General features: G+C 38.4%; 1 protein-coding gene across 4 annotated transcripts in view; it reads left to right on the forward strand.

Annotated features, from left to right (window-relative positions):
• Window positions 1-26,910, forward strand: part of scaper (S-phase cyclin A-associated protein in the ER) — a 65,408-nt gene that overhangs the window by 34,623 nt on the left and 3,875 nt on the right. For all 4 annotated transcript variants that reach the window (XM_008412297.3, XM_008412299.3, XM_081608207.1 and 1 more), the window contains 6 exons: window positions 3,054-3,169; window positions 10,873-10,996; window positions 15,296-15,525; window positions 17,668-17,823; window positions 19,836-20,070; window positions 21,489-21,638. In XM_008412297.3, coding sequence (XP_008410519.1) covers window positions 3,054-3,169; window positions 10,873-10,996; window positions 15,296-15,525; window positions 17,668-17,823; window positions 19,836-20,070; window positions 21,489-21,638 — 1,011 coding nt within the window. The remainder of the gene's footprint in view (window positions 1-3,053; window positions 3,170-10,872; window positions 10,997-15,295; window positions 15,526-17,667; window positions 17,824-19,835; window positions 20,071-21,488; window positions 21,639-26,910) is intronic.

The raw sequence follows: 26,910 nt of genomic DNA on the forward strand, positions 1-26,910 counted from the left end.
TTAGTCTGATTGTAGTATAAAACTGGACAAGAAAAACATATTGTCAGCACAGTGTAAATATTGAAATGCATCATTCGTCATTGAGATGAGTCACATGCCGTATTGCATACACAGAAGTTTACGCTTGAAAATTAAGCTTTGAAAATATTTAGTCCTGCAATTTTGTGGTTTACAGGTGACCTGGTCCACTGTATGATGATGGGATTCATGTGTACCAAGACTCATCTGTCATATTAATCTGGCTGCTCTGCGTTGTAGCATTAAAGGGGGTGTGCACCTGACTTTACGTCACTGATTAAAGTCTGTCAATAATGAAGTCTGCCCTTTTGTTGTCCATCTGTTTGTGGCACTGCATAACTGAGACTGTGTCATTCTCTTAGCAGTAATTAAAGTTCCTGGTAGGAGGAGACTACTGTGAGCAATTTAGCTGGGCTGCTGGGTTGCAGATATTGTTGCAGGAATCACCAGCTGTCTGAGCCTTCCCATCAGCTGGGATAACAATAGTCTGTCTGGACAATAATTGGATGAGACTGCTCCTGTTGTATAATTCAGGAGCTAATTCTCACCCAGGTGTTGTTGCTCTGGTCTTGGGGAAATTGTCTAACCTGTCACTATGCTTTGTTGGGTCTTCTGCTAGGTCATTAACAGATAGAGTAGAGCCTCAGTTTTTTCTGTATTCTTTTGGGAAGCGCAATGATATCAGATATTTTAACCAAATGAGAAAAGTCGAATAAACTCTTTGCTCTTTACATTTCTTCTTGGCTCATGTCCGTCTGGTGATCAAACTGTTTAAAACATGGACAACGTCAATCACTTGGCTGTGGACTCTATTTGTCAAGCTAGGAAGGATAGTCATAGACTTAGACTTATTTTATTGTCATCGCACAAAAAAACATAAGTGAAATTGGCAATGAAATGTCATCCCTTGGCCACTGGAGCACACACACAAACACAAGTGTGCCTATAATTACATATTATACAAAATAATAATGTGTTGATAAATATATATGTTTCTAAATGTATATAGTCATGAGATTTCCACAGTTACAACCCTAACTGAAAATACCAGAGTTCCACGAGAAACAAAAAAAATTAAGATGATTATATAACATGACTTGTTTAGAAAGCAGTCACAAGTTCATTTTTAAGGACCTGCTATTTTTTTAAAATAATTTCTTTCCTTGAGGTTACTTAGCTGTGATGCTTATAGAATTGGTATTCTGGTGCCTTGTAGCATGATAATAAGCAAAAGTTTCTCATTCTCACTCACACATATTCACAGAAAACTAAAGTAGACAATGACTGCCTTAACTTGGCCTGTTAGTTTAAAGCTAAGCTAGCCGTTATCACTCTTCATCATCACAACAAAAAAAATCTGTCAACAGGAATGTAAAGGAACAAATAAGCAAGAAACTCTGTTCTATTTTTGTTTTGCAGGAGTCTCCAGGGTTGGACAGATCCCAGTTTGCTCCTTTAATACCATTTGATAACCTACTATGAAAGAGCTGCTTTTCCTCACTTAGCTTAGAGGCTTTTAGATAGGTGTGTTGATGGGCGGGTTAGCAGTGGGGTTAGGCCAAGCTCTGTGACTGAGACTTAATTGATTAGACATGAAAACTGCAGAAATATACATAAAGGAAGTAACAATAAGGTATTAACCAATCATTATTTCAATTCTTTAGGCATTATATTATGAGTTATTTCCCATAATGTTTAGGTTATGACATGTTTAATGTTGTCAGATGCACACGTTACGCCCTCACAGATCCTTTACGCTGTTCACCAGAATTTAGGAGCAATTTCCTAAGCAGCAGGCATACATGACAGATGTAGAGCTTATCTGTAATTTGGAAGAGCACTACTCTCCCAATGTGTTCGGGCTTGTTAGAAACTTCTCATCTGTGGAACAAAAGCGCAGATGAAGTGGATGGATTTTAGTGCTGACACTGTGCTAAGGAACCTTGTAGGCTGACGTAGTGACGGGCGGTGGAACACATCAACCTGTGGCTGTATGAGGGTGGCCCTCTGTCATCAGCTCTGTGCCAGTTTCTATCATCTCTGTCAGCTCAGATACAAACTCGCCTGGTAGCCATTGGTTTCTCACGCCTGGCTTTGTACTAGTTGATGTAGAGGTTACTATAACAACACTTCTAACCTTCTATCAGTTACTCTATCATCACACAACGGCAGGTTGAATCTTTTTACATATGTGCAAATTAAATTCAGTGAAATGAGCATGGGTCAGTTGCTGCCTGGCATAACAGCATACAGCGGTTGTAAAATTGGTTTCAAACAGCAAAAAAACCAAAAAAAATCAGTTTTACTCTTTCTACATTTTTAAAGCTGTTGCTGCACACTGCCTTCCTTCAGCTGCTAGCAGAAGGAAGGCTCCCACAATTTTCCCCCGCTTTAAGCCATGAGCATATTTCCTGCCTCAAAGAACCCAGGCAACCAATAAGTATTACAAATAATTTTAAGGTGAAATTGCGGTGATTTTATTTAAAGGTTGTCCGACTATTCAGAGAAACTGGGAGACAACCCCGTTGTGAAAGAGTGAAGCTTAATAGATGTTAAGGTTGAAAGAAAGAAAGTAGTCCTGTATTCAAATAACATGTTGTAGTAATCCTAGTGGATACTGACACAGCAGGTGTGGTAAGACGTAAGCACTTAAAAAGGACCCTCCAGTTTTATAGTCTAAATAGGTTCCAGTATCCTGATTTCTCCAGTTGGCCCGTTCTTTAATTACCAGACTGACATTTTCTCACTTTCACTTGGTCTGTTGTCATCTGCCGAGACCACCCTGGTGCTAACTAGAGCCTGCAGACCATTTGCCTTTAACTGAAACTTGATTGTTGTGGGGCGGAGCCAGGCTGTGCACTTTTGAGATTAAACAGGAATACTTGAGGGACCACTTTGTTTCAGATTTCAGTCCCTCGCCTCCGTAGGAGAGGAAAAAGGTTCCCTCCCTGCTCAGCGCGGTATAATCCCCTGTCCAACCGGCTTTCCGCTGTCCCCCACCAACTGTAACTCTTTCTGTCTCTTTGACTCGACAGAATAATGCAGACCAAGTGGCCTTCCAAGTGGGCGGTGGCCTGAGTGCTTTGGAGCAAATTTTGCAGGTCATCACTTCTGTTACCACACCCACTGCCGTCCCACGTATTCCTGTCAAGTGAGTACAATCCCCAAACTTCCCAGTGTTATAATTTTTCTGCCACTTGCTATCTCCAAATACAATGAGAGGTTGTAGTAACATTTGTCATGATGCGACAAAGTTTCAGTTTCAAGCCAGCAGGGTGAGCTGTCTCTTTAGCTTGTAGTCCTCTGTGACTGTGTTTTCTTTTTAGAAGTGCAACTCTATCTTTAGCTTAATAATTATTGTTAGAAAAGACTCCTGTATTATTATTATTTGCTTGAAGCGATATTTTTCTAAGTTTAATTTTCTTTATGTAAATTTGTTGAGTCAGAATATTTTTTTATGAACATTACTATCCATAAGAACCAATCCGAGAAGTCCATCTTATTTTTGTCATTGTCTCCTAAAAAAAGTAGATGCAGGTTAATCTTGCTTGTTTTTTGTGTTTATGGTTATTTTCATATTAAATATTATAAAATAGTATTTAGATCATTAAGTGTATTTAACAGAAAGAAAAGTTGTTTTTTATGCCAAACAGAATAAAGTTTAACAGACAAACTTTTTGAGTTATATCTGAAGAAAGAAATATGTTAAATGGTTGGGAAAAGCTAAATCCAGATCCAATTTTGAGATGATCAAAGATTCCTCTTTGAGGTCATACAGAAACTTCATAGTTTTTGATTTTATTTTAATGATAAATGCAGACTAATTTGCGTCCACACCCTGTTCTTATATTGACCAATCCTACGCTCTTAATGCCCTCCTTTCTTGGGGTCTTTGTAACTTCATTTTATGTTGGCTCTCACAACGCTGCATCCTTTTCTCTTTCAGGATTTACGCAAGTATAGTTGGTTAATCTTCATTGAAGTAATTTATTACAGCAGTTCGTTACAATAAATATTCTGAAAATGCTTTCAGTGTTCCCCGTTTAAGGAACATGCAGTAGTTGTATTTCTCTTATTGGTATGGGTTTGTGTTATTCTCCCAAAACATAAAAGGCACATGTGTCCCATCTATTATATAGAGCATGGAACATTTTTCAGTTGGGGTCTGCATGGCCTGCTGTAGATAACCCCAAAGAGACTGCTGTGCTCACAAGTGGAACTCTGTAATGGACTCGAATGGCCTTGCTCTCCCATTCATTAGCATTTACTGGTTTCTCTGTCTCTGCTAATGGACAAATGCTTCTTATATTTATAAGGCTTTTAAAGGACATGGCATATGTATTGATTTTTTTTTTTTCCTTCTCGCATATTTCAGAGCCTTTCAATCTCAGTTGCAATATGAAGGAATTCCAGGCTCATGTCTGTATTTGAAGAAATAAGATTGTGAGCAGAGTCTTTATGCACACAATCGTATTTTAGTTCATTTGTACACCTCATTTAAATTTTCTTTGCTATTAATACTTGCTTTTGCTTTAGTACGATGAAGACTGGACTCATTCTTTTTCTACATTCCTACGTTTCAAGCAAACGCAGAGGGATTTTTGCCCGATGCTAAACTGATAATTCACTGAGCTGCAAAGAATTTTTTTAATTCTAAGCCGTTTTAACCAGTGAAGAACAATTCAGTCCTGATTTGACTTCATTTGGTGTCGTTTTAAACACGCTCCCATCTATGGTAGTCCCAATGACTAAAACTCACGTGAAATAGTTTTTCTTAATATTTTCACAAATAAAGCCACTGCAGATCATGAACTGTGTTTTGAACTGATTTCTTATAGTTTGGGTTTGATGAGTCAACATATTTTGGGTTTCAACTAGACGTCATCAATTGCAGTCCATATTTGTTTAAAAGAAAACAGCAAGTTAATCCTTACGTTTATTGCCAGATTGGAAGCTGAGGATTGCACTGAAACTTCTTGCTTTGTTGACACATCACTAACAGGAAGTTATGTGCAAATTCAATGATTCTTGCAAATCACTGAGTTATTCCTTTCTATAAATAGAATGGATGTTTAAGAAATGACAAATTTTGTTTAAAAGAAACAATAGAAACAACATGGTAACGGTATATTTATATATACGACTATATTTGTACACTCTAAAGCCAATGTGAAGAAATTAGTTTTAGTTAAACTTTCTTGGCTTGTTTATCTTGTTTACCTTTCTTGGCTTGTTTACCAAGCCAAGAAAGGTCAGACTTTCCTTTTGTGTCACTCAGGTCAGTCCGGCTCATGACACAATCCGACACAAGGACATAGCCTGGCTGTCTGCTTATCATAATCTGTCATCTGGATTGCTGTGTGGCCTAATGGGCTTCCATACAGACTCTAGCTCCAGAGTGTGCCACATTATCTGTTTACAGAGATGCTGCCATATTGATCACCTCCTCCCACCAGATAAGCAGAGTGATTTACAAAAAAAGGCAGCTGCCGAGATGCTCACGCCATATCTCTCCCCAGGGAGTCTGATTCCATCTTGTTAGCATTACATTAATGAGCTAATTCCTCTACAAGGCTGCGCTAATGTTCTGGTGTAACCCTGCGGTCGCTGTGGAGTGCAGATGAGAGTTTATGCAGCTCAACTGATGAGCTAACTTTCGCCTAAAGGTACAAGAACGGCACAGACAAGGTTGGACACATCTGTAGATTTGGGTCCAGTAATTTTACCAATTAGTTACAGTTTCACTACGTTACTTACTTTGCCTGGTAACTCTTATAGTATGTACCAGTATTTTGATTAGTTTTGATAATGACGTTTAGTAATTTAAACACTAATGATGTCTTTTGAAATTTTGTTTCATCCCATTTCTAATCTAAAACCCAGCTTGTAACTTTAACTGATCCAAGGAGTCACAAAACCACACAAAATCACCAATGAATTAATGTTCAAATAAAATCTTTTTCTTGGAATTTAATTTCTGAACTTGAATTTGAGCTTGACCCCCTCATATTCTATGCTAGCAATAGTCATAAACCAATGACAATTTTGTGGCCAGCTTTGTAATCAGTGATTTTTTTTAAAGTGTTTGTCCAATTTTAAAATGGTTATATCTGTTTAAAAACAAAAAAATACAAATGGAATTTTAAAAATGCTTTTTCCTAAAAACGTATTAAATAGAGCAACTTGGCTGCAGTGTTTCACCTTCCTGATATCTGCTGAAAATCTTGCTCTTTTGCAGCATGAATCATTTCCTTAGAAAATAACTCCTTAAAAGATTGTGCTTCACCTGACCTTTATTTTATTTTATGTTTTTTTTTTTAACACCTAACTTATACTTACTGGCATCGTCTGACAAAAAATTAGTTGTAAACTTTCTTATGGTGTTTGGGCATGCTGTAGTTACCAATAAGAGTGAGCTCCAGAGCAACGCACGTGTTAACCCAATTTGTATTTCCTTCACCATCTCGCCTGACCTGGTGTATCCTGTGAAATCAAACCTGCTACCTGTGGTGTTATTTCAGGATGTTTTCTACCATTTGTAAGAGCCTGTGTCCGTTTGTCTGTGCGCACACTCATGTGAATGGCGCAGTGTGACGGCTCATCAGATTTCTCCTCCTTCATACCTGGCCAGTGTGGCACAACAGCCAGAGTTGATGTCTTGGAAGCTCTCAGGGTATCGGAGAGATCAGCAGCAGAATCAAATTAAATGTCATTTAGATGGCAGTGAATGAAGGGATTGTTTGACAGCGCAAGGAAATGGATTTGCTCCTCACCTTTTATTTTGGCTTAGGGTTCTTTTTCTTCCCCTGTTTAAGAGGCGGGGGCTCAACCTGATCTGGAAGTTAGTCAGATTTCGACAGTGCGACTCCCGTCAGGCTTGACTGCACACATAGGAAACGCTCAGAAAAGGGTGAGGAATTTGAAACTCGGGTTGAGAAGAGCAGATCTAAGGGTTGATAACTAGCAACAGTGACAAAAAAAACCCTAAAGAGCCCTATACATGATTGTCAGCTGAGCATAGATCTGGACATTTAACTTCATAAGTCAAGTTAGCGACACAGCTGGAAACCTTCTTATCTCCTGTGGAAGTTAGTTTTTTTATTTTTGGTTTTCCCAGAACAAATAATGTATGAATAGTTGGGGATTATTTTTCACAAAGCAGTCTTTATTTCAAGAGCTAATTTCACTTTGTTTTGAATGTTAGCATATTAAATTGAAAGGTCAGTTGAGCTCCTAATCCCCCAGTAAATCTGATCGTGTGTAGGGCTGTGGGCTAGCAGGTTTGAAGCTCAAGCAGGGTTTGACAGGATCAGGTGTGTGTTATTCCTTTACCTTTTAGCCTCATTTCTTTATAGACGTAAAGAGATTTTCACAGGTAAGCCCGTTTGCCCTGGCTGGAAGAGGTTAACCACTCTGTGTTAGTGAGCAGATTATGGTGTTTCATTATTTTTGCATTTATAAATGTTTGTATTTGCATTAAATCAGCCTGTTAACACTTATGCCGCAGGTGAGATAAGACAGTTGGTGGTTATGATCATTTTTAAACCCTATTAACCATAATCCTTGTGTAATAAGAGTTCCATTGTGTTGTGGGTTAATAAATCTATCCTGCTTAAATTGACTGGCAAATGGCAGTCTCCAAAATATTTCTGTGCAACTTGAGAATGGACGGTGTGGCACTTTACCAAATTGTTCCTCAAAAGAGCTGTCATTGGGGGGGCTTCAGACTGTGAGATTCCCAGAGAGGTTGTACTATCAAGTGTCATGCTCATCAAGCTCAATTAGGTGGGAGGAAACCAAAGACAGATCACTGTAGTGGTCCATTGTACAAGTTGGTGTAAAGCCATAAACTGAACATGCCTTTGACAACCTCTTCATTTGTCTAGAAATGACCATGGAGCCAACCTTATTAGCTGGCTTACAAAGTTATTGCATACTCATTACATGGTGCTGGGAGCCTAATCTGTCTTACAAGACATAAGGATATTTTTCTTAGAGTGGGCTTGGCAAGTCTGAGAAATGCAGCTACATGTGCTCATTTAAGTTAATTTTAACTGGTAAGCCACAATTTTTTACATATATTTGTCCCATGGCTTTGTTAATGCCCATTGTACAAGTTATGTTTTTGTCTTGCTGACGCTGTGTGAGAATTATGATAAATTTTTGTTTTCCTATCGCTCCCAAAGTTGGACTTAAAACTATTAAGAACAACAAATTACACATTTAATTTGATGCAGCCAGCAGGAACACATTTCAATACACCAGGATTTTCCGTAACAAATCAGCTACAGGTTATCAACAGAGCTTTTACTTTAACAGTGGGGAAAACTATTGTCCATTTTCAATGTTTTGAAGTTCACTTTAATCAAGGGAGCCAACACTTAATAATTTTTTTACATGGAAATGCAGAATTAAAACATTTACACAAATAAGTTACATGTGTCCCCACAAAAGACATTTGGAATTGGGCAAAATCCAAATTCTAGATCAGCTTGGTGGATTCTAAATCAAACCAGGTTTTGATGTCCACTAAAAAAACAAAAACCTGACCACATCTTTAGTTTTATTGTACAGTAAAACAATATAATCTATGCTGATAAGAAGCTTCCTTCATAAACATACTTAACTAAATGGTGGATTTGTATTTGTAAAGGATTTTGTTTTATTTGACTAATTATGTTGGGACATTACAACTTTTTCTTAATTATGACCTGTATACAATTTAAACTTTTGTGTAGGTTTGCATGCAAAATATCAGATCGTAATCATTAGCAAAATATAAAAAGAAAAAATTAAGAGTTGGGGGGGGACGCTTCCTAAAACTTTCGAATTGTCCATCATGCTGCTCCGGTGGTTTAAACTGCTGGAATGACCAAAACAGGCTGTCAACTGACAGAAAAAAGGCCAATTTGTGTTTTTCATCCTGCAAAGAGAAGACCAATTCAGCTGTCTAGAAATATCTGTAGCAAAAAACAAGGTTTGGAAGAAGTGCCAAAAATCATTAACCATTTAAAAAGCATGGTTGGCAAGCTGCTAGCTATTTAGTTGTCAGTTATACATTTTCATATTTTAATACTGTAAAGTCATGCTATTTTTACTCAAGATAACCATACAGTGTAAATTTAATACTCACCCAGGTTTAGTACTTGTTAAATGGAACACATTGCACGGCATGTTTTAAAAAATATATAAAGCAAATTTTCTTTTTACTCTGAAAATCTAAACTCTACATTTAATTTACAGTTAGTTCCTCAGTCAGTTTTTTTTTTCCTTGAAAGTTCAATCACTTACCTCTTTATACGCGGCTTAGGACGAACATTTGGCAAATGGAGTCTTGAGTCTCAGTGTAACCTGAATGCTATTGACCAAAGTGAACTTTATCTGGCCGTTTTTAAACATTTCTTTGCTAGTAATTAAGCCTGTCCTGCCTTGCCATTTAATCTGTGATAGATGGCAGATAACCCCGCTATTGTGCTCTACTTTACTCAACAAGTGCATAGTCAAATACCACAATAGTGACTCGAGACACCCAGAGTAACTCCTGTCCTTTAGTGGAATGCTTATGGCTTGCTGTGGCTGTTCTCGTAGGCTGTGTGAGGTGTGTAATTATACAATAGCATTGTGAAAAAGTATTTGAGTTGTCGTTTTGCTATTTGCATTGAAGCTTATCTCTGTCGTGCCTTCACTCAACAATCAGGGTCTGAGAATCTGAAGCTGCAAGGCTGCACACAAAGCGAAGTCTGGTTGGGTTCTCAAGTTACCTTCCCTCTTGTTACACATAGCCTAATCTTTTTTTCTGTTACTATTTCCAAAGTGTGTGTTGGTTGATAAACTCTTACTCCATTTGTCACCTAAAATTGTAACAATTTGTAAGGAAACCTCTATTGTGATTTTATTATTTTTGTTTGTTTCTTACCTTTATTGTTAGCAGGTGTTAAGCTTTCCTGTCTGATGTGAACAGTGTGCAAACGCTCCAAATATTGTGATTCTCACATTAACGCCACACTCTGTGTCGGGCAGTTTTGCACTTCTACGTCAGTAACGACACACAAAAAATCTGCCCACAAGAAACGCAAAGCAAATAATAGCATAAGTTACTGACAGACTACAGTGAGCCCTCGCCTCATGTATTTTAGTCTGCTGTGCCAACGTGGTTTTACTGAAAACGCACAGCAGATGTGAAGGTTCGGTACATATCAAAATGTTTACCAGTTGAAGTAAACACGGCCTACTTTAGGCACCGAAGAGGGGGATTCCTTTCTTCCCGCGAGCAGATAGGACACGCCATTTCTCTAATGGCTAAAATATACAGTTGTCAAAAAATATTAACTGATGAAACAGGGCGAAAGGGGAGTAGCAGTCACCGCGGAATGATTGGTCAGTTATCTGAAGCATTAATCTTCTCTACAGCGTGTTGTAGAGCAGACAAAATACAGAGGCTGCTGCCCGGGGCTGCCTGGCTGCTGTTGGGAGCTGCTAAGAGAAATTGTTTTATCTCTCCAGCGGAAATGCTGCACCATCTCTGCCAAGATGGGACTGAGATAGCACTCAGCACCTCTAAAGGCGGCTACAGAGGGGAGTCTGTGCATTAAATAGCTGATATGAGTGTTTTATTTCTCAAAACTGCTTCCATTCTTGCAGTCAGTGAAATATCCTTCTGACGGCTGAAGATAAAGTGCATTCTTAAAAAAGCACAATTGAAGAAGATTAAGTTTGCCTTCCTGAAACCTGCAGGTAGCCTTTCTGGTTCCCAGGTCTCATGAATGACTGATTACTGATGTGTTTTTAAAAGAATTGCAACTTGAGTTTTATTTGAACTACTGATTGATAATGGCTCGTCTTTCTTCTTGTTAGATCTCTCTGTGCTGCTGTAAATACCTACTGTCTGGCATGTTCCTCCTGCACCTTCAACTGCAGTTATGTGCTCTTTAGCAACAAGATAGTCTTCCTCATGGACCTGCTGCTTCACCAACTAACAGTAAGTCGAGACAAACATTGTGTGGTTTGCATAATATTTTTATTTTAGATACTAATAAGGATGAAATATTTTGTGATTAGACCTCTAAAGCATTTCCTAGATTTTTCTTTTTCCTCACACCAATTTAGTTAAAACATCACGTTTACTATCAATTTGAACTTTAGGAAAAGGTTTAAATTAGTAGAACACATTTCTCTGTCTAAAAAGAGCAACAAATCTACCTTGCAATATATTCTGAATTGTAGCCTCTAACATCTTTCATTATTATTTTTCAAAAACTACGACTTGAATAATTTGAATAATTTGCTGTAAATTTGTACTGATAATGAACTTGACATTCAGTGTGTTCTGTAGTTTTGTGGAGGTTGTGCTTACATTTTCTTTTAAAGATTTTGAAAAGCTCTGTAATTAGATCTAATAGTCAAAAGCCCATCTTACTGCCTAAATACATTGTTGACAAGCAAAGTTTAAATTCCGTTGTTGTGGAACTATATAGTTGCCAAATATTGTATCGCAGCAGTCCTTTCCATTTACATAATTTCACTGATACCGCAAGAATAATTGTAATTAGATATAATGTAATGCTCTGGAAAAAAATTTATTCCACCATGTTAAAAAAGAAAAATGAAATAAAGCACACAAAAATATAGTACTGCTGTGAAATTACTTGTAAAATTACCATTGCCCGCCTTTTTTGTGTACTGTTTAGCAGTACAGTTAAAATACTGAACAAAACTGTGTAGTAAAGAAACCTTTTTATAATTAGGAACTTTTATATTTCACGCCGTATTTCTCTGTGTGGCTTTGACTTTATGCAGATGTATTGCCAAAAGACAGATTTTATTTTAGTTTTTTTTCCAACATATTTTGATGAATTTTGTTTTCATCATCAACATCATCATCATAATAATAATCCATGTTTAAAATCTGTGATGAATAGATGCTATTATACTCTAACAACACTATAAGGCTCATGATGACAGGCACCAAACAGCCCAGTTGGAAGAAATTGTTCGGCTGGCATTAAATCATAGCAACAACGCTCCGAAAGAAATCTTCTTGTGAAACTGTCTTATTGTTACAAAAATTATGATGTCGGTAGTTTTCTTCAACTGTTATGATACAGATATATCAGCTATGAAAAACTTTGATTTGGTATCTTAGGTGCAAAAGCTACTGAATCACCAAGCTAATTTAAAAGTAATGATTAACTTAGTTGTGTTTCTAAGCAAGTTAGTTTTTAGGCTATTTTACTTATGAGTCATTAAAAATGTAGGTCTTTAATTGACATTACAAGGTCTTAAAAGTCAAGAATTGAACCTACTGAAAGAATATGTACAAATGAGGAGCCCCTGAGAGCTACTTATACAGGTATAACCTGTTATTTAATAAATGTTTACATTTATATCTATTGTGTATTTTTAAGTTCCTACCATCAACCTGGGAAATTCTACAATTTTGCCTGACTTACTTAAAGAATTTATAATTATTTTAAATATTTTTTGAATTTCAATCACTTGCCTTCTCCCACAAAAGGTCTTGTAGTTTCCGCCTTCTTTCTGGCATCATAGAGTGTACCACAGTGTTAAGGAAAAGCAAAGCAAGACTGAAAGTTGTGAGTTCCAGTGTTCCCCACAGATGCCTCCTGACAGAGGGAATGTGAGTGCTCAGTTAGAAAAGGCAAGCAGGCTGCATTGCGGCGACATGTCGGCCCATATCCTTCAGCACTCTGCTAGAAAGACTGTAAACATCAGCTCACTCCAAACATCCAACAGTGGCGGCTCTGCACTCACAACACAGACAGGACAAGGCACAGCCACAGGGTTGTGGTGCATGCATGAACTCTACTGGGGCTTCCTTTTTCAGTCGAGTACCAATCCAAAGCAGTCGTATTTCCTCGGGGCAGAGAGGGAGAGGTTAGCCTGTATACTCCAGTTTATATAAAACACATCCCAGCAGCTGCTCTGCTGATGGACATCTCCAGCAGCACTGCGGGAGATGAACTTCTTCTTCTTTTTCAGTGTAAATTGAGCTCAGCAGTTACGCTCGCTTCCACCGTCATTTTATGGCGAGTTGTGATAAAGTTTTAAAAATTACCATTAAACTTAGGCTTTCTTTAGTTATTGTATTCATAGGCATGCACATATTGAGTGCACATCTCATTTTGGTATGCGTGTGTTAGCAATTGAGTGCAGCAGTGGGGGTTGGACTGAGCGTGCCCTCATTTAATTAGATTTGTGGAGAATGTTGGTGGATTTACCTACGCTGTCAGCATTCGCCCTGGCTGTTGGAGCAAATGTGAATGTTTTACCTTTGCCAGGTTTCACAAAAGCAAAGGCACTAAATTTCAACTGTGGCGCTCTGCTTATGTGTTACATATGATGCTTGGAATGCAGATGAGAAGGATGGCCATCCTACTAGTTTGTCTAATTTCTCTCAAAGGCTTTCTTTTTAAATGGGGCAGGTTGTCCAATCCAATTTAATTTTTAAAGCACTTTAAAAACCACATTGGACCTAAATGCTTTACATATATGTAGGGATGCATAAATGGATAGATGAATGAAAAATAAATAGATTAAAAGGAAATGAAATGGCTGTGAAATTGCAAAACTTAAGAATAATAAAAGATAAATAAGTGATAGAATAGAATAGCTTTTTCTCGTCGCTGAGAAAAAACAATGTCCGAAGACAGTGTTATGACAGTGTAGTGAAATGCAGTTTAGCATCCTCTCACAGGCAGTAGTTAAAAGATAACATCTATACATGTGCAATAAAATCTATAGATGTGCAGTAAAATTCTATACATGTGCAAAAGAAACAACAGATTTTCCAGAGATAATCTGGAAAAATCTCACATGGTATTAAAATCCTGGGGGGAAAAAGAAGACGTTTTAAGATGGGATTTACAGACGGCGAGGAGGCCTGTCTGATGTGAAGAGGCAGACCGTTCCATACTTTAGGAGCTGCTAGGCATAGATCAAAAACCAGCGATTAAAACGTAAAAATAGGATCTTTTTCCAATTTTTTTTTCCCATACCACATTGACAACAGCACTCTTCGGTGTGGGAGTAATTCTGGGAGGAGGAATCGAAGTTGACCATTTTCAGTGTTTGTGATGTTGGAAGAAGCACAAGAGTTTTAAGATTCTAGGGGGAAAAGTGTTTCCTATCGGGTCATGTTGTCTGTTCATTCAGGCTTCCATAAGTGGGAGTTGAATTTCAGCAGATTACAGAAAACTGTAAGAGTTCAGTTCTGTGTGTCTGTCTTGCGACGTGGTGGATTTGGAATACTGGTAGACGTTTGGATATCCTAAAAGGGACCTATTATGCAAAATTTTGTTTTTGTATGTTTTTGTCCTTTTGTTTGAGTCTCTACTAACCACCTAGCCATTTTCTGCCAATGAGTTCATCTCTTTTGGTGCCTGGATAGTGAGCCGTTTCACAAACCTCCCATTTATAAAGTTGCAATTTGCATGCATTGCCCTGTTACCTAGCAACCTCATTCAAGCACAATCAGCAATCAGATCAGAGCTCTGGCATGATTTGGTCAACTAGCTTTACCGCTGTATGTGTTGTACAATGGCTGATGGAAAAGACCAGTTTTGTTGTTGATGTACCAGTTAGAAACCACATGCTGCATTCTTGGTGATTGTACAGGAGGCTCCATTGTACACTGCACAGTTGTACATCTTTTTGTAGCCTTTCAAATGTATAAAGTGCGAATGTAAATGTTGAGTTGTGGAGTGTGACACACTTTTGCTACCTGTCACAATAAGGCACTTGTGAGTTAAACACAACTGGAACATCGCAATGTAGTGTTCTTGCTAAAATTGTACAGACCTTGTAGGTTTCCTGTCATTCAAAGACGGACAACTTAGTGGGTTTGGTTTGTTTTTGAGAAAACAGTTTTATTTAACTCAAAGCATGTTATTGCTAAAAAAGATACATTTTCAATGTATCTATGAAGTAGGAAATGGAATAGAAACGGCACTTTCAATTAGTTAAAGCTTGTCATTAGGTTAGAGCTTTTCAATACTGATGATCTGAAGGTGATCACCAAATCTCTGATTGGTGCGTCTTCAGGTTTGTCCAAACACTAAAGCCTTTGAGAATTACCTTTTGCATTCACTGATGGACCTTTAAACCAAGTTGACCAAATAGTCTCTACTAACCAAGTAGTATCACTTTGGTAGTACTACTACAATGTCTAACATGACATTAGCTTCCACTTGTGTTTTTGCTGAGTTGTTTTTGTCAAATGCTTCTTAGTTATGCTTTTCTTTTTCTCCTTTTTCATCAGCTGTATGTTCCAGATGAAGACAAATCCATTTTTGGCTGCAGCATAAACAAACAGGTCTTTGAAGGGCTCACAACAGGCCTGCTTCAGACCATTGCTGCCATTTTGAAGCCCCTGTTTCTCTGCGTTGTTGAGTCGGGCCAATGTGAAAACTTTTGGATTTCATCCTCAGGTGCCAAGGTCAATAGCTCTGCTGTAGAGTCCTACAGCACTCGACTTCAAGATCTTATCAGGTATTCATCCTTTTGTATTCAACTCTGGGCATTTCATCCTCCTACATGGTTCCTCCTTTTTCTTACCTCAATCCCGTTTTACCTGCTTTCTTTCAAACTCCTCTTTACTGCTGGTGAACATCCGATTTCTTAAAGAGCAAGTCATATGTAAGGAATAGGCTAAGAAAATGTCAGAAAGCTTGGAAATTATCCAAGTGGTGTCTTGTTAAAATGGGAGTAGTGTGAGAATGAGTTGTACTCTGGCCAGGTTCCAGCATGTCCTCTTTCTTTTTCTTTTTTTTTTTTTTTTTACACATTCAGAAACTCATTCTAAGTAATATTAGTTCCTGTGGCGCTTACAAATCCACATAAACAACAAGCACTTCCACAGCTTAGAAAGGTCCCCTTGAACCTGGCATTTAGGCTAGCCCCGTTTGGTTGACCTGTAAGAGTTGTGGTAGTGATGGAGAAATGTGGACCATGAGAAAAGGCAGGCCCAACACCCTGAAACTTTGTAGACTAGTGAAGTCTTTCCACCATCCCTCCCACAAGCAATGATTTATCTGGACAGAGCAGCTGCACAGGCACACCAATCTCATCCACTGACCCAGGCATAACCCCAGAGTCAGGGCGGTGCCTGAGAAAAATTGTCTCGTCAGACTGATGATCTCAAGTACGAACCTAAGATTTACCTCTACTGTCCTTTAATGTATGCATGGCTACATTAAAGCCATGCATACATCTTCTTTCCGGTAAAAACCGGAAAGAATACATTCCGGTTTTTACAGCTCTAATTATACCAAACTGTCATTAAGCCATTTCTACGTCAGCCCAGAAGGGTCAACAAATGCCAAAGAAACAACAGCAAAAAGTCACAACAGAACTGATGCTAAAGCGGAAGTTGCTAACTTGCCACTATGACTTCAGTTTTAGCTGCTGCTGTTGTCATTTTCATTTTGTTGACCCGTCTGGGCCTTCTTACATTTCCACATTTTATTGCACAAAGATGCACAATGAAGACCTTGGAACACAACAGGTCAAGAATAATGTTATGGGGAAGGTTAAAATGAGAATGGGTTTATAATTCTATCCTGTGAGCATCTAATAGAGAGCACTGTTCAGTTCGTAATCCTAAAAATGAAAGTGTATGGCAAACCTACAAAGCCATGCTGTTAAAGGAGAGCATCAATCCCAGAAGCAGCCAAGGGGACTATGGTAACTGAGTCGGATTGGCATAAACCCACGGCTCAGGTAGAGGAAATAGTTGGCAACTTGACCTTTGTGCTCTTCACAAATCTGGCCTGTGCGGAAGACTGTTGTCTAGAGAAAAACAAATAGAAGTCGAATACACCCAAAATCGCTTACCTGTGCACAGGGTCTTAGACGTGTCGAGCTGGTATCAAAATCCACCAAAAAGGCTTAACTTTACTAGTTTCCACCACTTTGACTCTCAGTGGGCAGGCAGGGTTAAATCCAAACGCCCATGTGTTGTGCTTGTTGCAAGCAGTGATGTTTTTCTGTCCCAGAATCAATACTGTTGTACCCAATAGCTCCACTCTCACCGCACCGTACGATGGTCCTAGGAGTTCCAAATGAAGGCAGCTCAGGAATGGTGTGGTTGGGGTCAATTTCAATTGTATGGACCATTTTTACAATAAAATCAGACAAAATAACTTGCGTGCCGTACCACTCGGTGGAAACGAGACAGTAGTCATCCCAGCACTGATGTGAAAGCCTTGACTAGCAGCCATAAACTCTAGATTTTCATAAGCTTGCCTTACTCAAATGATTCTTGCATACCAGAATCTTCTAGAAGACTAGCCCCGGGTCAGCAGACTGTCAAGGGCCCAAAGCAGGGCTGGCACAGGGGCCACAACAGCCGTCTAATGATACTATTAGGGGTGATTTGTGGCTGAAAGAGTACAGGGAACATGATCATGAGTCCTGTCATTGGCAGAGACAAATTGAAGATATCACAGTAATAGCTGGGGGTGGAGGGCTTAGGTGAGGTATTGGCTTACAGTTGCAGTGCAGTGGGAGTATGCACAGTAAAGGCCTTTGTTTGCTTGTGTAAAAGAGCCTTTCACAAAGAAAAAGGTTTTTCTTTGGAAGCACATGCAATAAACCATGTAACGTTTTTCTCTCTTCTTCTCCTTTTTTCAGTTACGTAGTAAACATGGGCTTGATTGACAAATTGTATGGATGCTTCCTGTCAGTCCAAAGCCCTATAGATGAGCACCCCAAGATGTCTGCTTTTCTGGAACAAGCCTCGTCTCTGCTGAACCGAATGTGTGAGCTGTGCTTTGTCGTAACTGGACGGTGAGCTTTTATTAGACAGCTTAAATGTTTCTGGAATGTCTTGATCTTCCCCTGACAAATACACACTTCTCTTTGCGCAAGTAATGGCAGAGACTCTGTCACTGGGATCCATAGGCAATCTCATGGTTACTCAAACAGAGTTAGTAGTTCCTCTGAAAGTCCAGCCAGCAAGCTGGCGAAGCTGTCGTTACTGCACACAGAGATAGAGATCTACTTGACCCAGTGCTCTGTCACTCACCATAAACCTTAGTCTGCGGTGCAGGGGGGAGCCCACCCACATGTGCCATGGCGACCTCCACTCAGAGAGGTTCAGTGGCGCCGCTGACAGAGGCTAAGCACACAGTCACACCATGGGACATAAGCACCACCATTCCTGACTTCAAAGGAAAAAAAACCACTCTGAGCATTGCAGAAGAACATGATGTTTCTTTTTTATCCGAAGCTGAAATTTAATGGTTACAGAAATAGTGACGGAAGACTACTAGGAAGAAAGCTTTGCCTGGAAAAAAAAAAATAAGGGATGTAATGCGGTACTTGTTTAGCTCATCTGTTCTAAGATTTGTTCTGCTAACAGCCTATATGTCATCTATAAGAACGTTCAGCGGGCCACAGAAATATTTGGACCATGCCAGTTGCTGTGTCAGGGGATTATAATCGCATTTAGAGGCTCTGTTCTCGCCTAGCAGCATATTTCACACAAAGCCTGTTGGCTAACATCAAGTATCAGCATGCACTGCAGGTTTCATCCCGAGGTCAAACACACTCCTGTTGTACATGGCTGCAAATCATAGATGCTGCTGCTGCTGCAGGGGTCTTAAATAGTCTGACTCCAGTAGCTGAATGCTTTTACTGGGCGCACAATACCCGAGATTAATTAATTAACAGCAATTACTACTTAAATGTTCTGGATACACAGTATTACAATGCAAATTTTTTATTTTGAAATACATCTATATAGCTATCTATCAAAGTTTATTTATGGATGCCTTTTATACTTGAAGGTAGTAAAAACCTTCAAGTATAAGCCAAACTGACCTTGCAAAAGTATTCAGCTCTTTAATAATTTATGACATTTTTTGGCTATTACAACTATATACTTCATTTTATTTAATTGGGATTTTATGCAATAGGCCAACACAAAGGATTTCATAAAAGTAAACTGAAAGGAGAGATGTTTCAAAATTTGCACCACATAAAAAAATGAGGGGGGAAATAACAATACCTTATAAGATCCAGTGCAACAAATTGCCTTCAGATGTCATCTAATCAGTCCCTATGTGTCACATGGTAAGAAGCTGTGTAGTTGACTTGGCACATTTAGACAAAGTGTCTTCAAAAGTTGTAGACATGTTCTTGAGAGGTACCTGTGAAAACGGATCCTTTTATCATTTGCTCCAAATTCCTTGCCAAAGCAGATTTAGGTACCAGTGGGCTGACTGTGTGCCAGTAAGACAATGTAAACTTGCAGTTTGATGTTATTTTTTATGCATTTACTGAAAGTGAAATGTTTTTCATGCTGGTCATCAGTTGTTGCCTTGTCTTATTTCTGCTGATCAGCATGTTGCTTTCCCGTCTCTTGTCAATATTGTGGATATAATTAAGTACATGTGGGATTGATATCAATTGAAGAGATTCAAAGAACGTCTTATCTATAATTCTCGACATGCTTTATAGGAATCTAAATAATTTCCATGAAGCGATTTTTGCTATAAACCTTGCCTCACGGGAGGTCTAGACTTTCCCTCTCCAGCAGAGTGCATCACTCTAAAAGTTCATCGCCAGCAAAAAATGTTATAAGCACATACACCCTCTGCAGTCTCGCCCAGGCTGTCCGGATTCCCCTGAGCATAAATGGTTAATGTCTAATCTTATTCTATGTCAATGCAACACGGCCCAGGCGAAGTTCATTCTAAGTGTTTTTGTAAAAAAAGTTGAAAAAAGTATCTTCTATTGCTAATTGAAATATTCATTTTCTGTTAAACAGCGGAATAATTTTTTTTTCCCTCCACCAGGGCTCCCAATATTTTTGACAATAAACGGCAGGATCCAACTGGACTTACAGCCGTTTTGCAGTCCACTGACCTGGTGGGAGTGGTGCATACCCTTTATTGCATCCTGCTCCACAGTTTCTCGCCAGAGTCTGCCTCTCAGACTCAAGAACCCTACGGCCCTGGGGTCATCCAGGTGGCTATACACGGCATCCGGTTCCTCAACAGTTTTGCCATTCTTGACCTATCGGCATTTCAGGTATTTATGTTTTTTTATATTTTATTTTACTTTTCTTTAATTGTTTTACTTTTTATATATATATATATATATATATATATATATATATATATATATATATATATGTGTGTGTTCTCTTTTTGTAGCAGACCGTCATTTAAATTTTTACTGCCAATACCTTCAAAATGGACATACATCATGAAATGACAATTCCATTGAAGTGTTTGTAGAAGGTTCTCAATAATATTGTCCAAAAGTGTTTAAATCTCCCCTCTGGTCCACATAAACATATTCTTGAAGCCTGTTAATGCTAGCCATTCAAAGAGAAGTTGTTCTCAGTGGGACTAATTTGACCTGTGAACGTAAACACAGGAAACCTTTGACCTCGGGTCATGTTCTCAGGGAGGATTAGAGAGCCCAGTGGATGAAGTTAGGATGAAACACAAGTGATTATCACTGTACAAGGAGCCATACATTACCCACTCTGTGGAGGAGAGCGTGACAGCTTTGCTTTCTTAAGTTGCCACACAAACTAAGAGCCACACAAGCGAGCCAGAATGCTGTTAATTATTTTAATGCCTTGGGGTAATTACTTTGAAGCAGCTTCCTGTCACTGACCCGCCATATTCAGTCAACTCAAAACAGCTGGAAATGAAAGCATTTTCCCTGCCAAAGTTTTATGAACATTTTAAATTATGTTGCTTTTTTGGCTGGGACTTGTAATCACCTTGTGTTTCACATTACTTCTCTGCGACAGCTTATACATATCAGTAGCGATCGCTTGATCAAAATTTAAGCCGCTGGCTCGCCCTTCTGCTGCATCAGCTCACGAATTGGTGTTCAAGGCTGAATTTAAGGGGTCGAATGAAATAGAAATGACTTGTATTGTGACGGATGCGATCGGATGGAGTAAGCTGCATCTTATCTGGGATCTTGGAAATCTGTCCTCTTTTCTGACTTTCGAACTCAAATTTTGTTATTCTTATTTTTAAATTGTTAAAGTAATTATACGTATTTAATACCTATAATAGCTCTGAGATGAAACAAAAACGAAAACACCTAAATTTGGTTGTTAGCCCTCCAACCCGCGCCTCAGATATTGTTTACAGCTGTTTAACGCACCCAAACCTTTAGTGCAAATTGCAATGATCTTACGGTGCTCTGTCACACTGGCATGTTTAATAAATACTCTCTGAGCTCCTCCTTGTATCTCTGCTTCTAAGGAGGATTTGGCTGTTTTACATTTATGCTCCGTTTGATTTACTTCTTTATCTATATCTTGTACATTCTCACCAACAGAAGTTCTAAACTTTTATTGCTTTGCGTAGTTGTATTATTTGGTACTTAAAAATAATCAAGGTGAAATTAAATAAATCACCTCACGTTTAAATTGGAGTGACCGCTCGCTCACTGATGTGTTTTGTCCGTTGTTCGGCCAGTCGGTTCTTGGAGCTGAGGGCCTCTCTCTGGCGTTCCGACACATCGTCAGCTCGCTGCTCTGGTACTGTACCCAACATTCCTCTGAAGAGCTGCTTCACGAAGTCATCATCTGTGTGGGATACTTCACTGTTAACCACCCAGACAACCAGGTAAACCACCCAACTCAGACTGCTGATTATTGTTGTGTTTTTCAAATCAAATGATTAATATAATGAAAGATTATAGGCATTTGCTATATAAATGTGATCATTTTAGGTTTTTTTTGTTTTTTTATCTTATCTTTGTCTCACAAATATTTAGAAGTGTCATAAAAAGGCATACATATTAATGAAATTACAGCACGACAGCCAAGATCTATAAATATCGGGTGTGATTTACAGAGGTTACAAATGCATTAAAATATTTTAAAAATAAAATTCTGTTGAAAAAGTTAACCTCATCTATAAATTCATAATGGAAAAAACATTATTACATGAGGAAAATTAGTTTTAATGCAGAACTGTTTTGTTATGGGTGTATTGGGGAGTCATTTTCCGAAATGGAAAGCTAAGTGGAACTGTGAGAGAAGAAAAGTTGTAAGCAACAGGGATACCTTTATTCTTGAAAAGTATTGTAAAGTAAAACCAGTTCAAGAGTTTAAAGGAGCTGCACAAGACTTGGTCAGCTGCTGGAGTCGGTGCTTCAAGAGCCACAAACACAAAGATGAATCCGGAATATGTGCTACAACAATATGAAATGCTTAAAATGGGTATGTCTGTCTACGCGTTTCACTTTTGAATATAATTTGTGAAATTAATGAATTCATCAGAGACATTCTAATTTATGGACATGCTCCTGTAAATGATGATTAATCTGGACGATTCTTGCTTTGGTTCTCTCCCATGTTAAATTTGTTCAGTATTGATCTCATCTTTTTTCTTTTTTTTTTTTTTATTGAGCTCAGGGATCTTTTGAGGAGTGTAAAGTTGTCGATTTTAGGGGGAATAGGCTGATGATATCATCTTACTATTGTTCCTCTCATGCATTATTTGTCAGAAAAAGGGTGTAGTTTTGTAATTGTAACAAAAAGCACCCGTTTAAAGATTCATGCCTTGGCACCTTCCTGCTTTTGGTCTGTGTGTCGTTCATTGTCCCACAGAGTGAGCCTTTGTTCTCACCTGGAAAAGCAGAGCAGTATTCTTGCCCCAGTGTTACAACTACTTAGGGGGCTCTGTGGAAGTGAGCAGGATGTGATGAAGCAGACCTGGCTGCTGTGTAGCTGGCTGTCATGCATGGCCCGTCTACCGGGCCCCTGATTAGCCATGCTACAGTTGACTGGGCTTTGATTAGGCTAAGTCTGACCCACGCGAGCAATGTCCTGTATTTAAATCTAAAGCAGTTTATTGGCTAATTACTACTTCATTTTTGCTTTATTTATCTTTAAAATTTCCTCCTGAAGCTTGTTGTTTTTCATTATTAGAATGAATAAATCTAACCATCCTTCATTTTAAATCCAGTTAGTGTAATAAAATAAATAATTGAATAAGTTCTGATGCAATTTAAGTCTAAACGACAGCCAAACAAGGAATATTTAATTCTTGCTCGCATTAAGAAAATTTTTTTTTTCATTTCTTCCTTTCGAAGAACCGAAAACAAAACTCCTTTCACCTTGCTGGTGGGTTTAAAAGAAAACACATTTAAGTATAGATTGTCAGGAAACAAGATCCAATCCAACTTCACACAGTTGATCTTTGCCAGTGGTCCAGTTCCTGGAATGCGTCCATTCAGTTCTTCACCAAGATGGATGGCTTCAACAAGGAATATTTAGAGCAGCTTGAGCTTTTCTCCAGCTAATGTAAGCATTGGCAGGACACAAAAGCGGCCCGACCCGAGGCCTTTGCAGTCACAGAGACTGCTGATTCACTGTCGGCACACTAGCTTTTGTTTATACACATACTTTAGAAATAGAGCTGCTCATAAAAAGCAGAACTTTGAAGCAGACCTATACGTCGGGATGTATTCCCTCAGCTTGGAGCGGGCATGAGTAATTCAACTGTCATGCAAAGAAAGAAAAAGAAAAAAAAAACTTAGAGTGATATACTAGGATTATGTGTTTTATTTTTTATGTTTTTGTTTGTTTGTCTATCTAGTAGCATCGCTGCTTATTGGGACATATGTAGCCGTGTGTGGTTTTTGTCTCCCAAATGCGCCAGTGGAGATGTGATGAACAAACACGGCTAAATAAATGTCTTGTCAGGAACAAATTACTGTACTTCCTTTTTCTGCTAGAAGAAAGATCTACCGGTAATCTTCATGTCTTTATCTCCAGTGATTCATTCATGATTCATCTGTAGTGATGATGTGTTGGGTCTTATAGCTGATGAGATGGTAATTGTTAACTGGTGAAATGTTAACCCTCTTGATTCTGGCTTACTTTTCAAAAAGACACAAGCAGTTTTAGAGTGTGGAAATCTTAGAAAAACATTGGGTTTGTTTTTTCAGCTCATGGAAAACCACCAGTTCCAGTCAAGGAAAATGAGCATCAAAACCACTCTTCTCTATTTTAGGTTGTTTTAATGCAGCATTGTTTGTGTCCTTTGCTATATCCAGAGACCTCTTTGTGCTTGTTAGAGTTGCACCAATCAGGCTTTTACTGCCCAGATTTAGTTATTTTTAGAGCTGACCTGCTAACTGTGCTGACTCGTATGTCTTAACTTTGCTTAAGTGAGGGTTTTAAATGTAACAGAAATTAATAAAAATGTGCTGAAAGTACCTTGGGAGAGGTTGCAGTTTGAAATCCAGAAGAAAGCAAATTATGTAGTTTTGCATATTTTTCTAACCGATCATTCCTACACTCACAAGAAAAAGTGAAAGAATATGGTGTTGATTTGCTAATTGGTAGAGTGGAAAACATCAGACTTTTTAGTTTTGATGCATTTATTAAACATTTATTTTTTAAAAATCTGGATTTTTTTTTAGCCAATCATTAAAAAATAATTTGTTTTGTTGACTGATTATTCAGTTGGAATGTTGCTATTATAGGAAGAAAACTAGATTGGCTATTCTCGCTACCTTGAGTTTAAAAGTTGAAGCACAAGGGATGTTGGAACATTGTGGACAATATATTTCTATGGAAACAAGTTGACTATTAATTTGGGCTGCTGCAAGCAGGATTTAGATGTTGGAAGATAACAGGAAGCTGAACATATTACAGAAAGGTTGCTCTGTCCTGTCATTTTTGAGAGTTTCCTATTCTGAATGTAATGACTTTGAGATTACAAAAAGACTGACCAGAGTTCCAAAGTTAATAAAGAAAATAGAGTTATAACAGTAGCATTACTGTTTTAGTAATACTACAAATGATATTAATTTTAAATATGCTGAAGACAATTTAAAATACTGTGTAAACATGTTCATGTTAAGATAACAGCTAAATAATCAGCAAATTTGCAAGCAATGCTTTTTGTAAAGTAGTAGTAAATACATTTTTTTAATTTCTTTTAAGTTTAAGATAAACAGTTTCTAACCTAAACTTATGAAACTGTAAAGTTTAAGTAGTAAATATATTCGTCAAATTTTCAATTAACCTAGAAAATAGAAAAACATGAATTTAGCTTGTTTTGTTTTGTTTTTATATTACATGAAGAGATTTGGTACAGTCAGACAAAATTTGTACCAGATTTGCATCACAGCTTTACAAAATCTGCCATAATATCTCTAATTGTGGCAGAAGTGGGCTGTGGATCATCTCTTGACAGAATGTTGAACATGCACCAGAACTCAGCCTTATCTGTGGGGTCAGTCCTCTTCTTCCCATTCTCTTTGAGGGCGTTTCCTTCACCCTGCAGGCCAGAGTCAAGCTTAAGGTCTATAATTCCTGTTAACCTGATGTCGAAACTCTTCCTTCAGCAGTCCATTACTGGCAAGACAACCAAGCCCTCTGCCTGCAGGGTAAGTGTAGCTCGTGCAGACCATCGGGAGCCAGCAGCGGGGAATACACTAACTGCATCACCCAGCAGAGTAAACAGAGACAGAGGAACACTGACGTTCACGCACTCTCCACTAACTGGCAGGAGAATGCCCGATTGTTAGCTTGGTACATGATTTACACTCCGCTTTAAGGGTGAATTCAGGTCCAACAAACTTTGTAAGTGAAGCAGCGGATGTTTTTAATCCCTATAAACCTTTCAGCGTGAAGTTTTCATTTGTAACACTGTTGTCAGGTTAGTTTCAGAGCCCAGTAATCAGCAGCAGAATCTATGTTGGAATGACAGCATTTGCTCATAGAGATAAATAAGAGTTATTTAGTTTTATTGCGTAAACAGAGGGTTTCACAGGGTTTTAAAACTGACGGGTACCTTAAACCTGAAGTTGAAGTGGCTTTGTCAATGTCTGCCACTAGCGTAGTCTGAATGAAGTTTACACAGCCATTGTAGAAGTCTTTGAAAAAAAAAAAAAAAAACACTAAACGGTAACTGTGTGTGTCTGCTCTGCTGCCTGTGTTATCAGTAAAGATGTTCCACTGGATCTGGTTTGTATTGTGAGTTCAAGTGTCAGATATATGGCCCTACTTTACCTCCAGTTCCTCCTAAGGTGTTGGGGGTGTCTGGAAAAAGCAACACCTATAAAACTACCCTTACGTGTTAAGCTCTGCATCTTATGTAAATACACTATTTTTTTCAAGAGAGTGTTAAGCAAGAAATGTTTTATTTTAATTGTCAGGTAAAATATGGCTGTTTTTATCACCTGTTATTGACTCTGCTTCCACGAAAGGTCTCGCCAGGAATTTGTTTGTTTCAGAACATTAATTTTACACACTCTTTGTGGTCGCAGACTGGGGAAGTCATGCGGTCGAAGCACTATAAACCTGTTTAAAAAAAGCCAGGACTTCTAACTTAAGAAAGAACAGAGCAGCCACGGCACTTGAGTTTTCTCAGGATTCCCTGTTAAACGTGGACCAGATGCACAGATTCAGAGCCCAGTTGTTAGTTTTATGATGCTGAGCATTGAGCTGGAGATGCCTCAACTGCTTAGTTTCAGTATGGATGTTGTTTTAGGTCCTGTTGTGACTCTTCACCTGGAAAACTGACAGTTCTGTCTATCTCCAGACTCTCTCCACCACCAGCTTTTGTTTTTACGTCTTTCTCCGTCAGGCACTTGAGGCTGGACAATTTGTTTAAGCAGCTGAAGACTGAAGAGATCGAGTTTGCCTCCACCTCAAACATCTACTACATACTGTGGCATTAAATTATTGTACATAAATGCTATAAATTCAAACGGTAGAATGGTGAAATGTATTCTGCTGTTGCATAATTATATTTGGAGTACACATTTTGGAGTATTTAGCTGTCTAAATGAAGTCTTTCCGTTTTCCAATGGGATGTCAAGATAAAATGTAACTAATTCACTGGTGCGGTGAAAAGTAGCATAGAAATATTAACA

The sequence above is a fragment of the Poecilia reticulata genome, chromosome 6, assembly GCF_904066995.2.
Source record: "Poecilia reticulata chromosome 6, P_reticulata-male-v2, whole genome shotgun sequence".
Taxonomy (NCBI): Eukaryota; Metazoa; Chordata; class Actinopteri; order Cyprinodontiformes; family Poeciliidae; genus Poecilia; species Poecilia reticulata.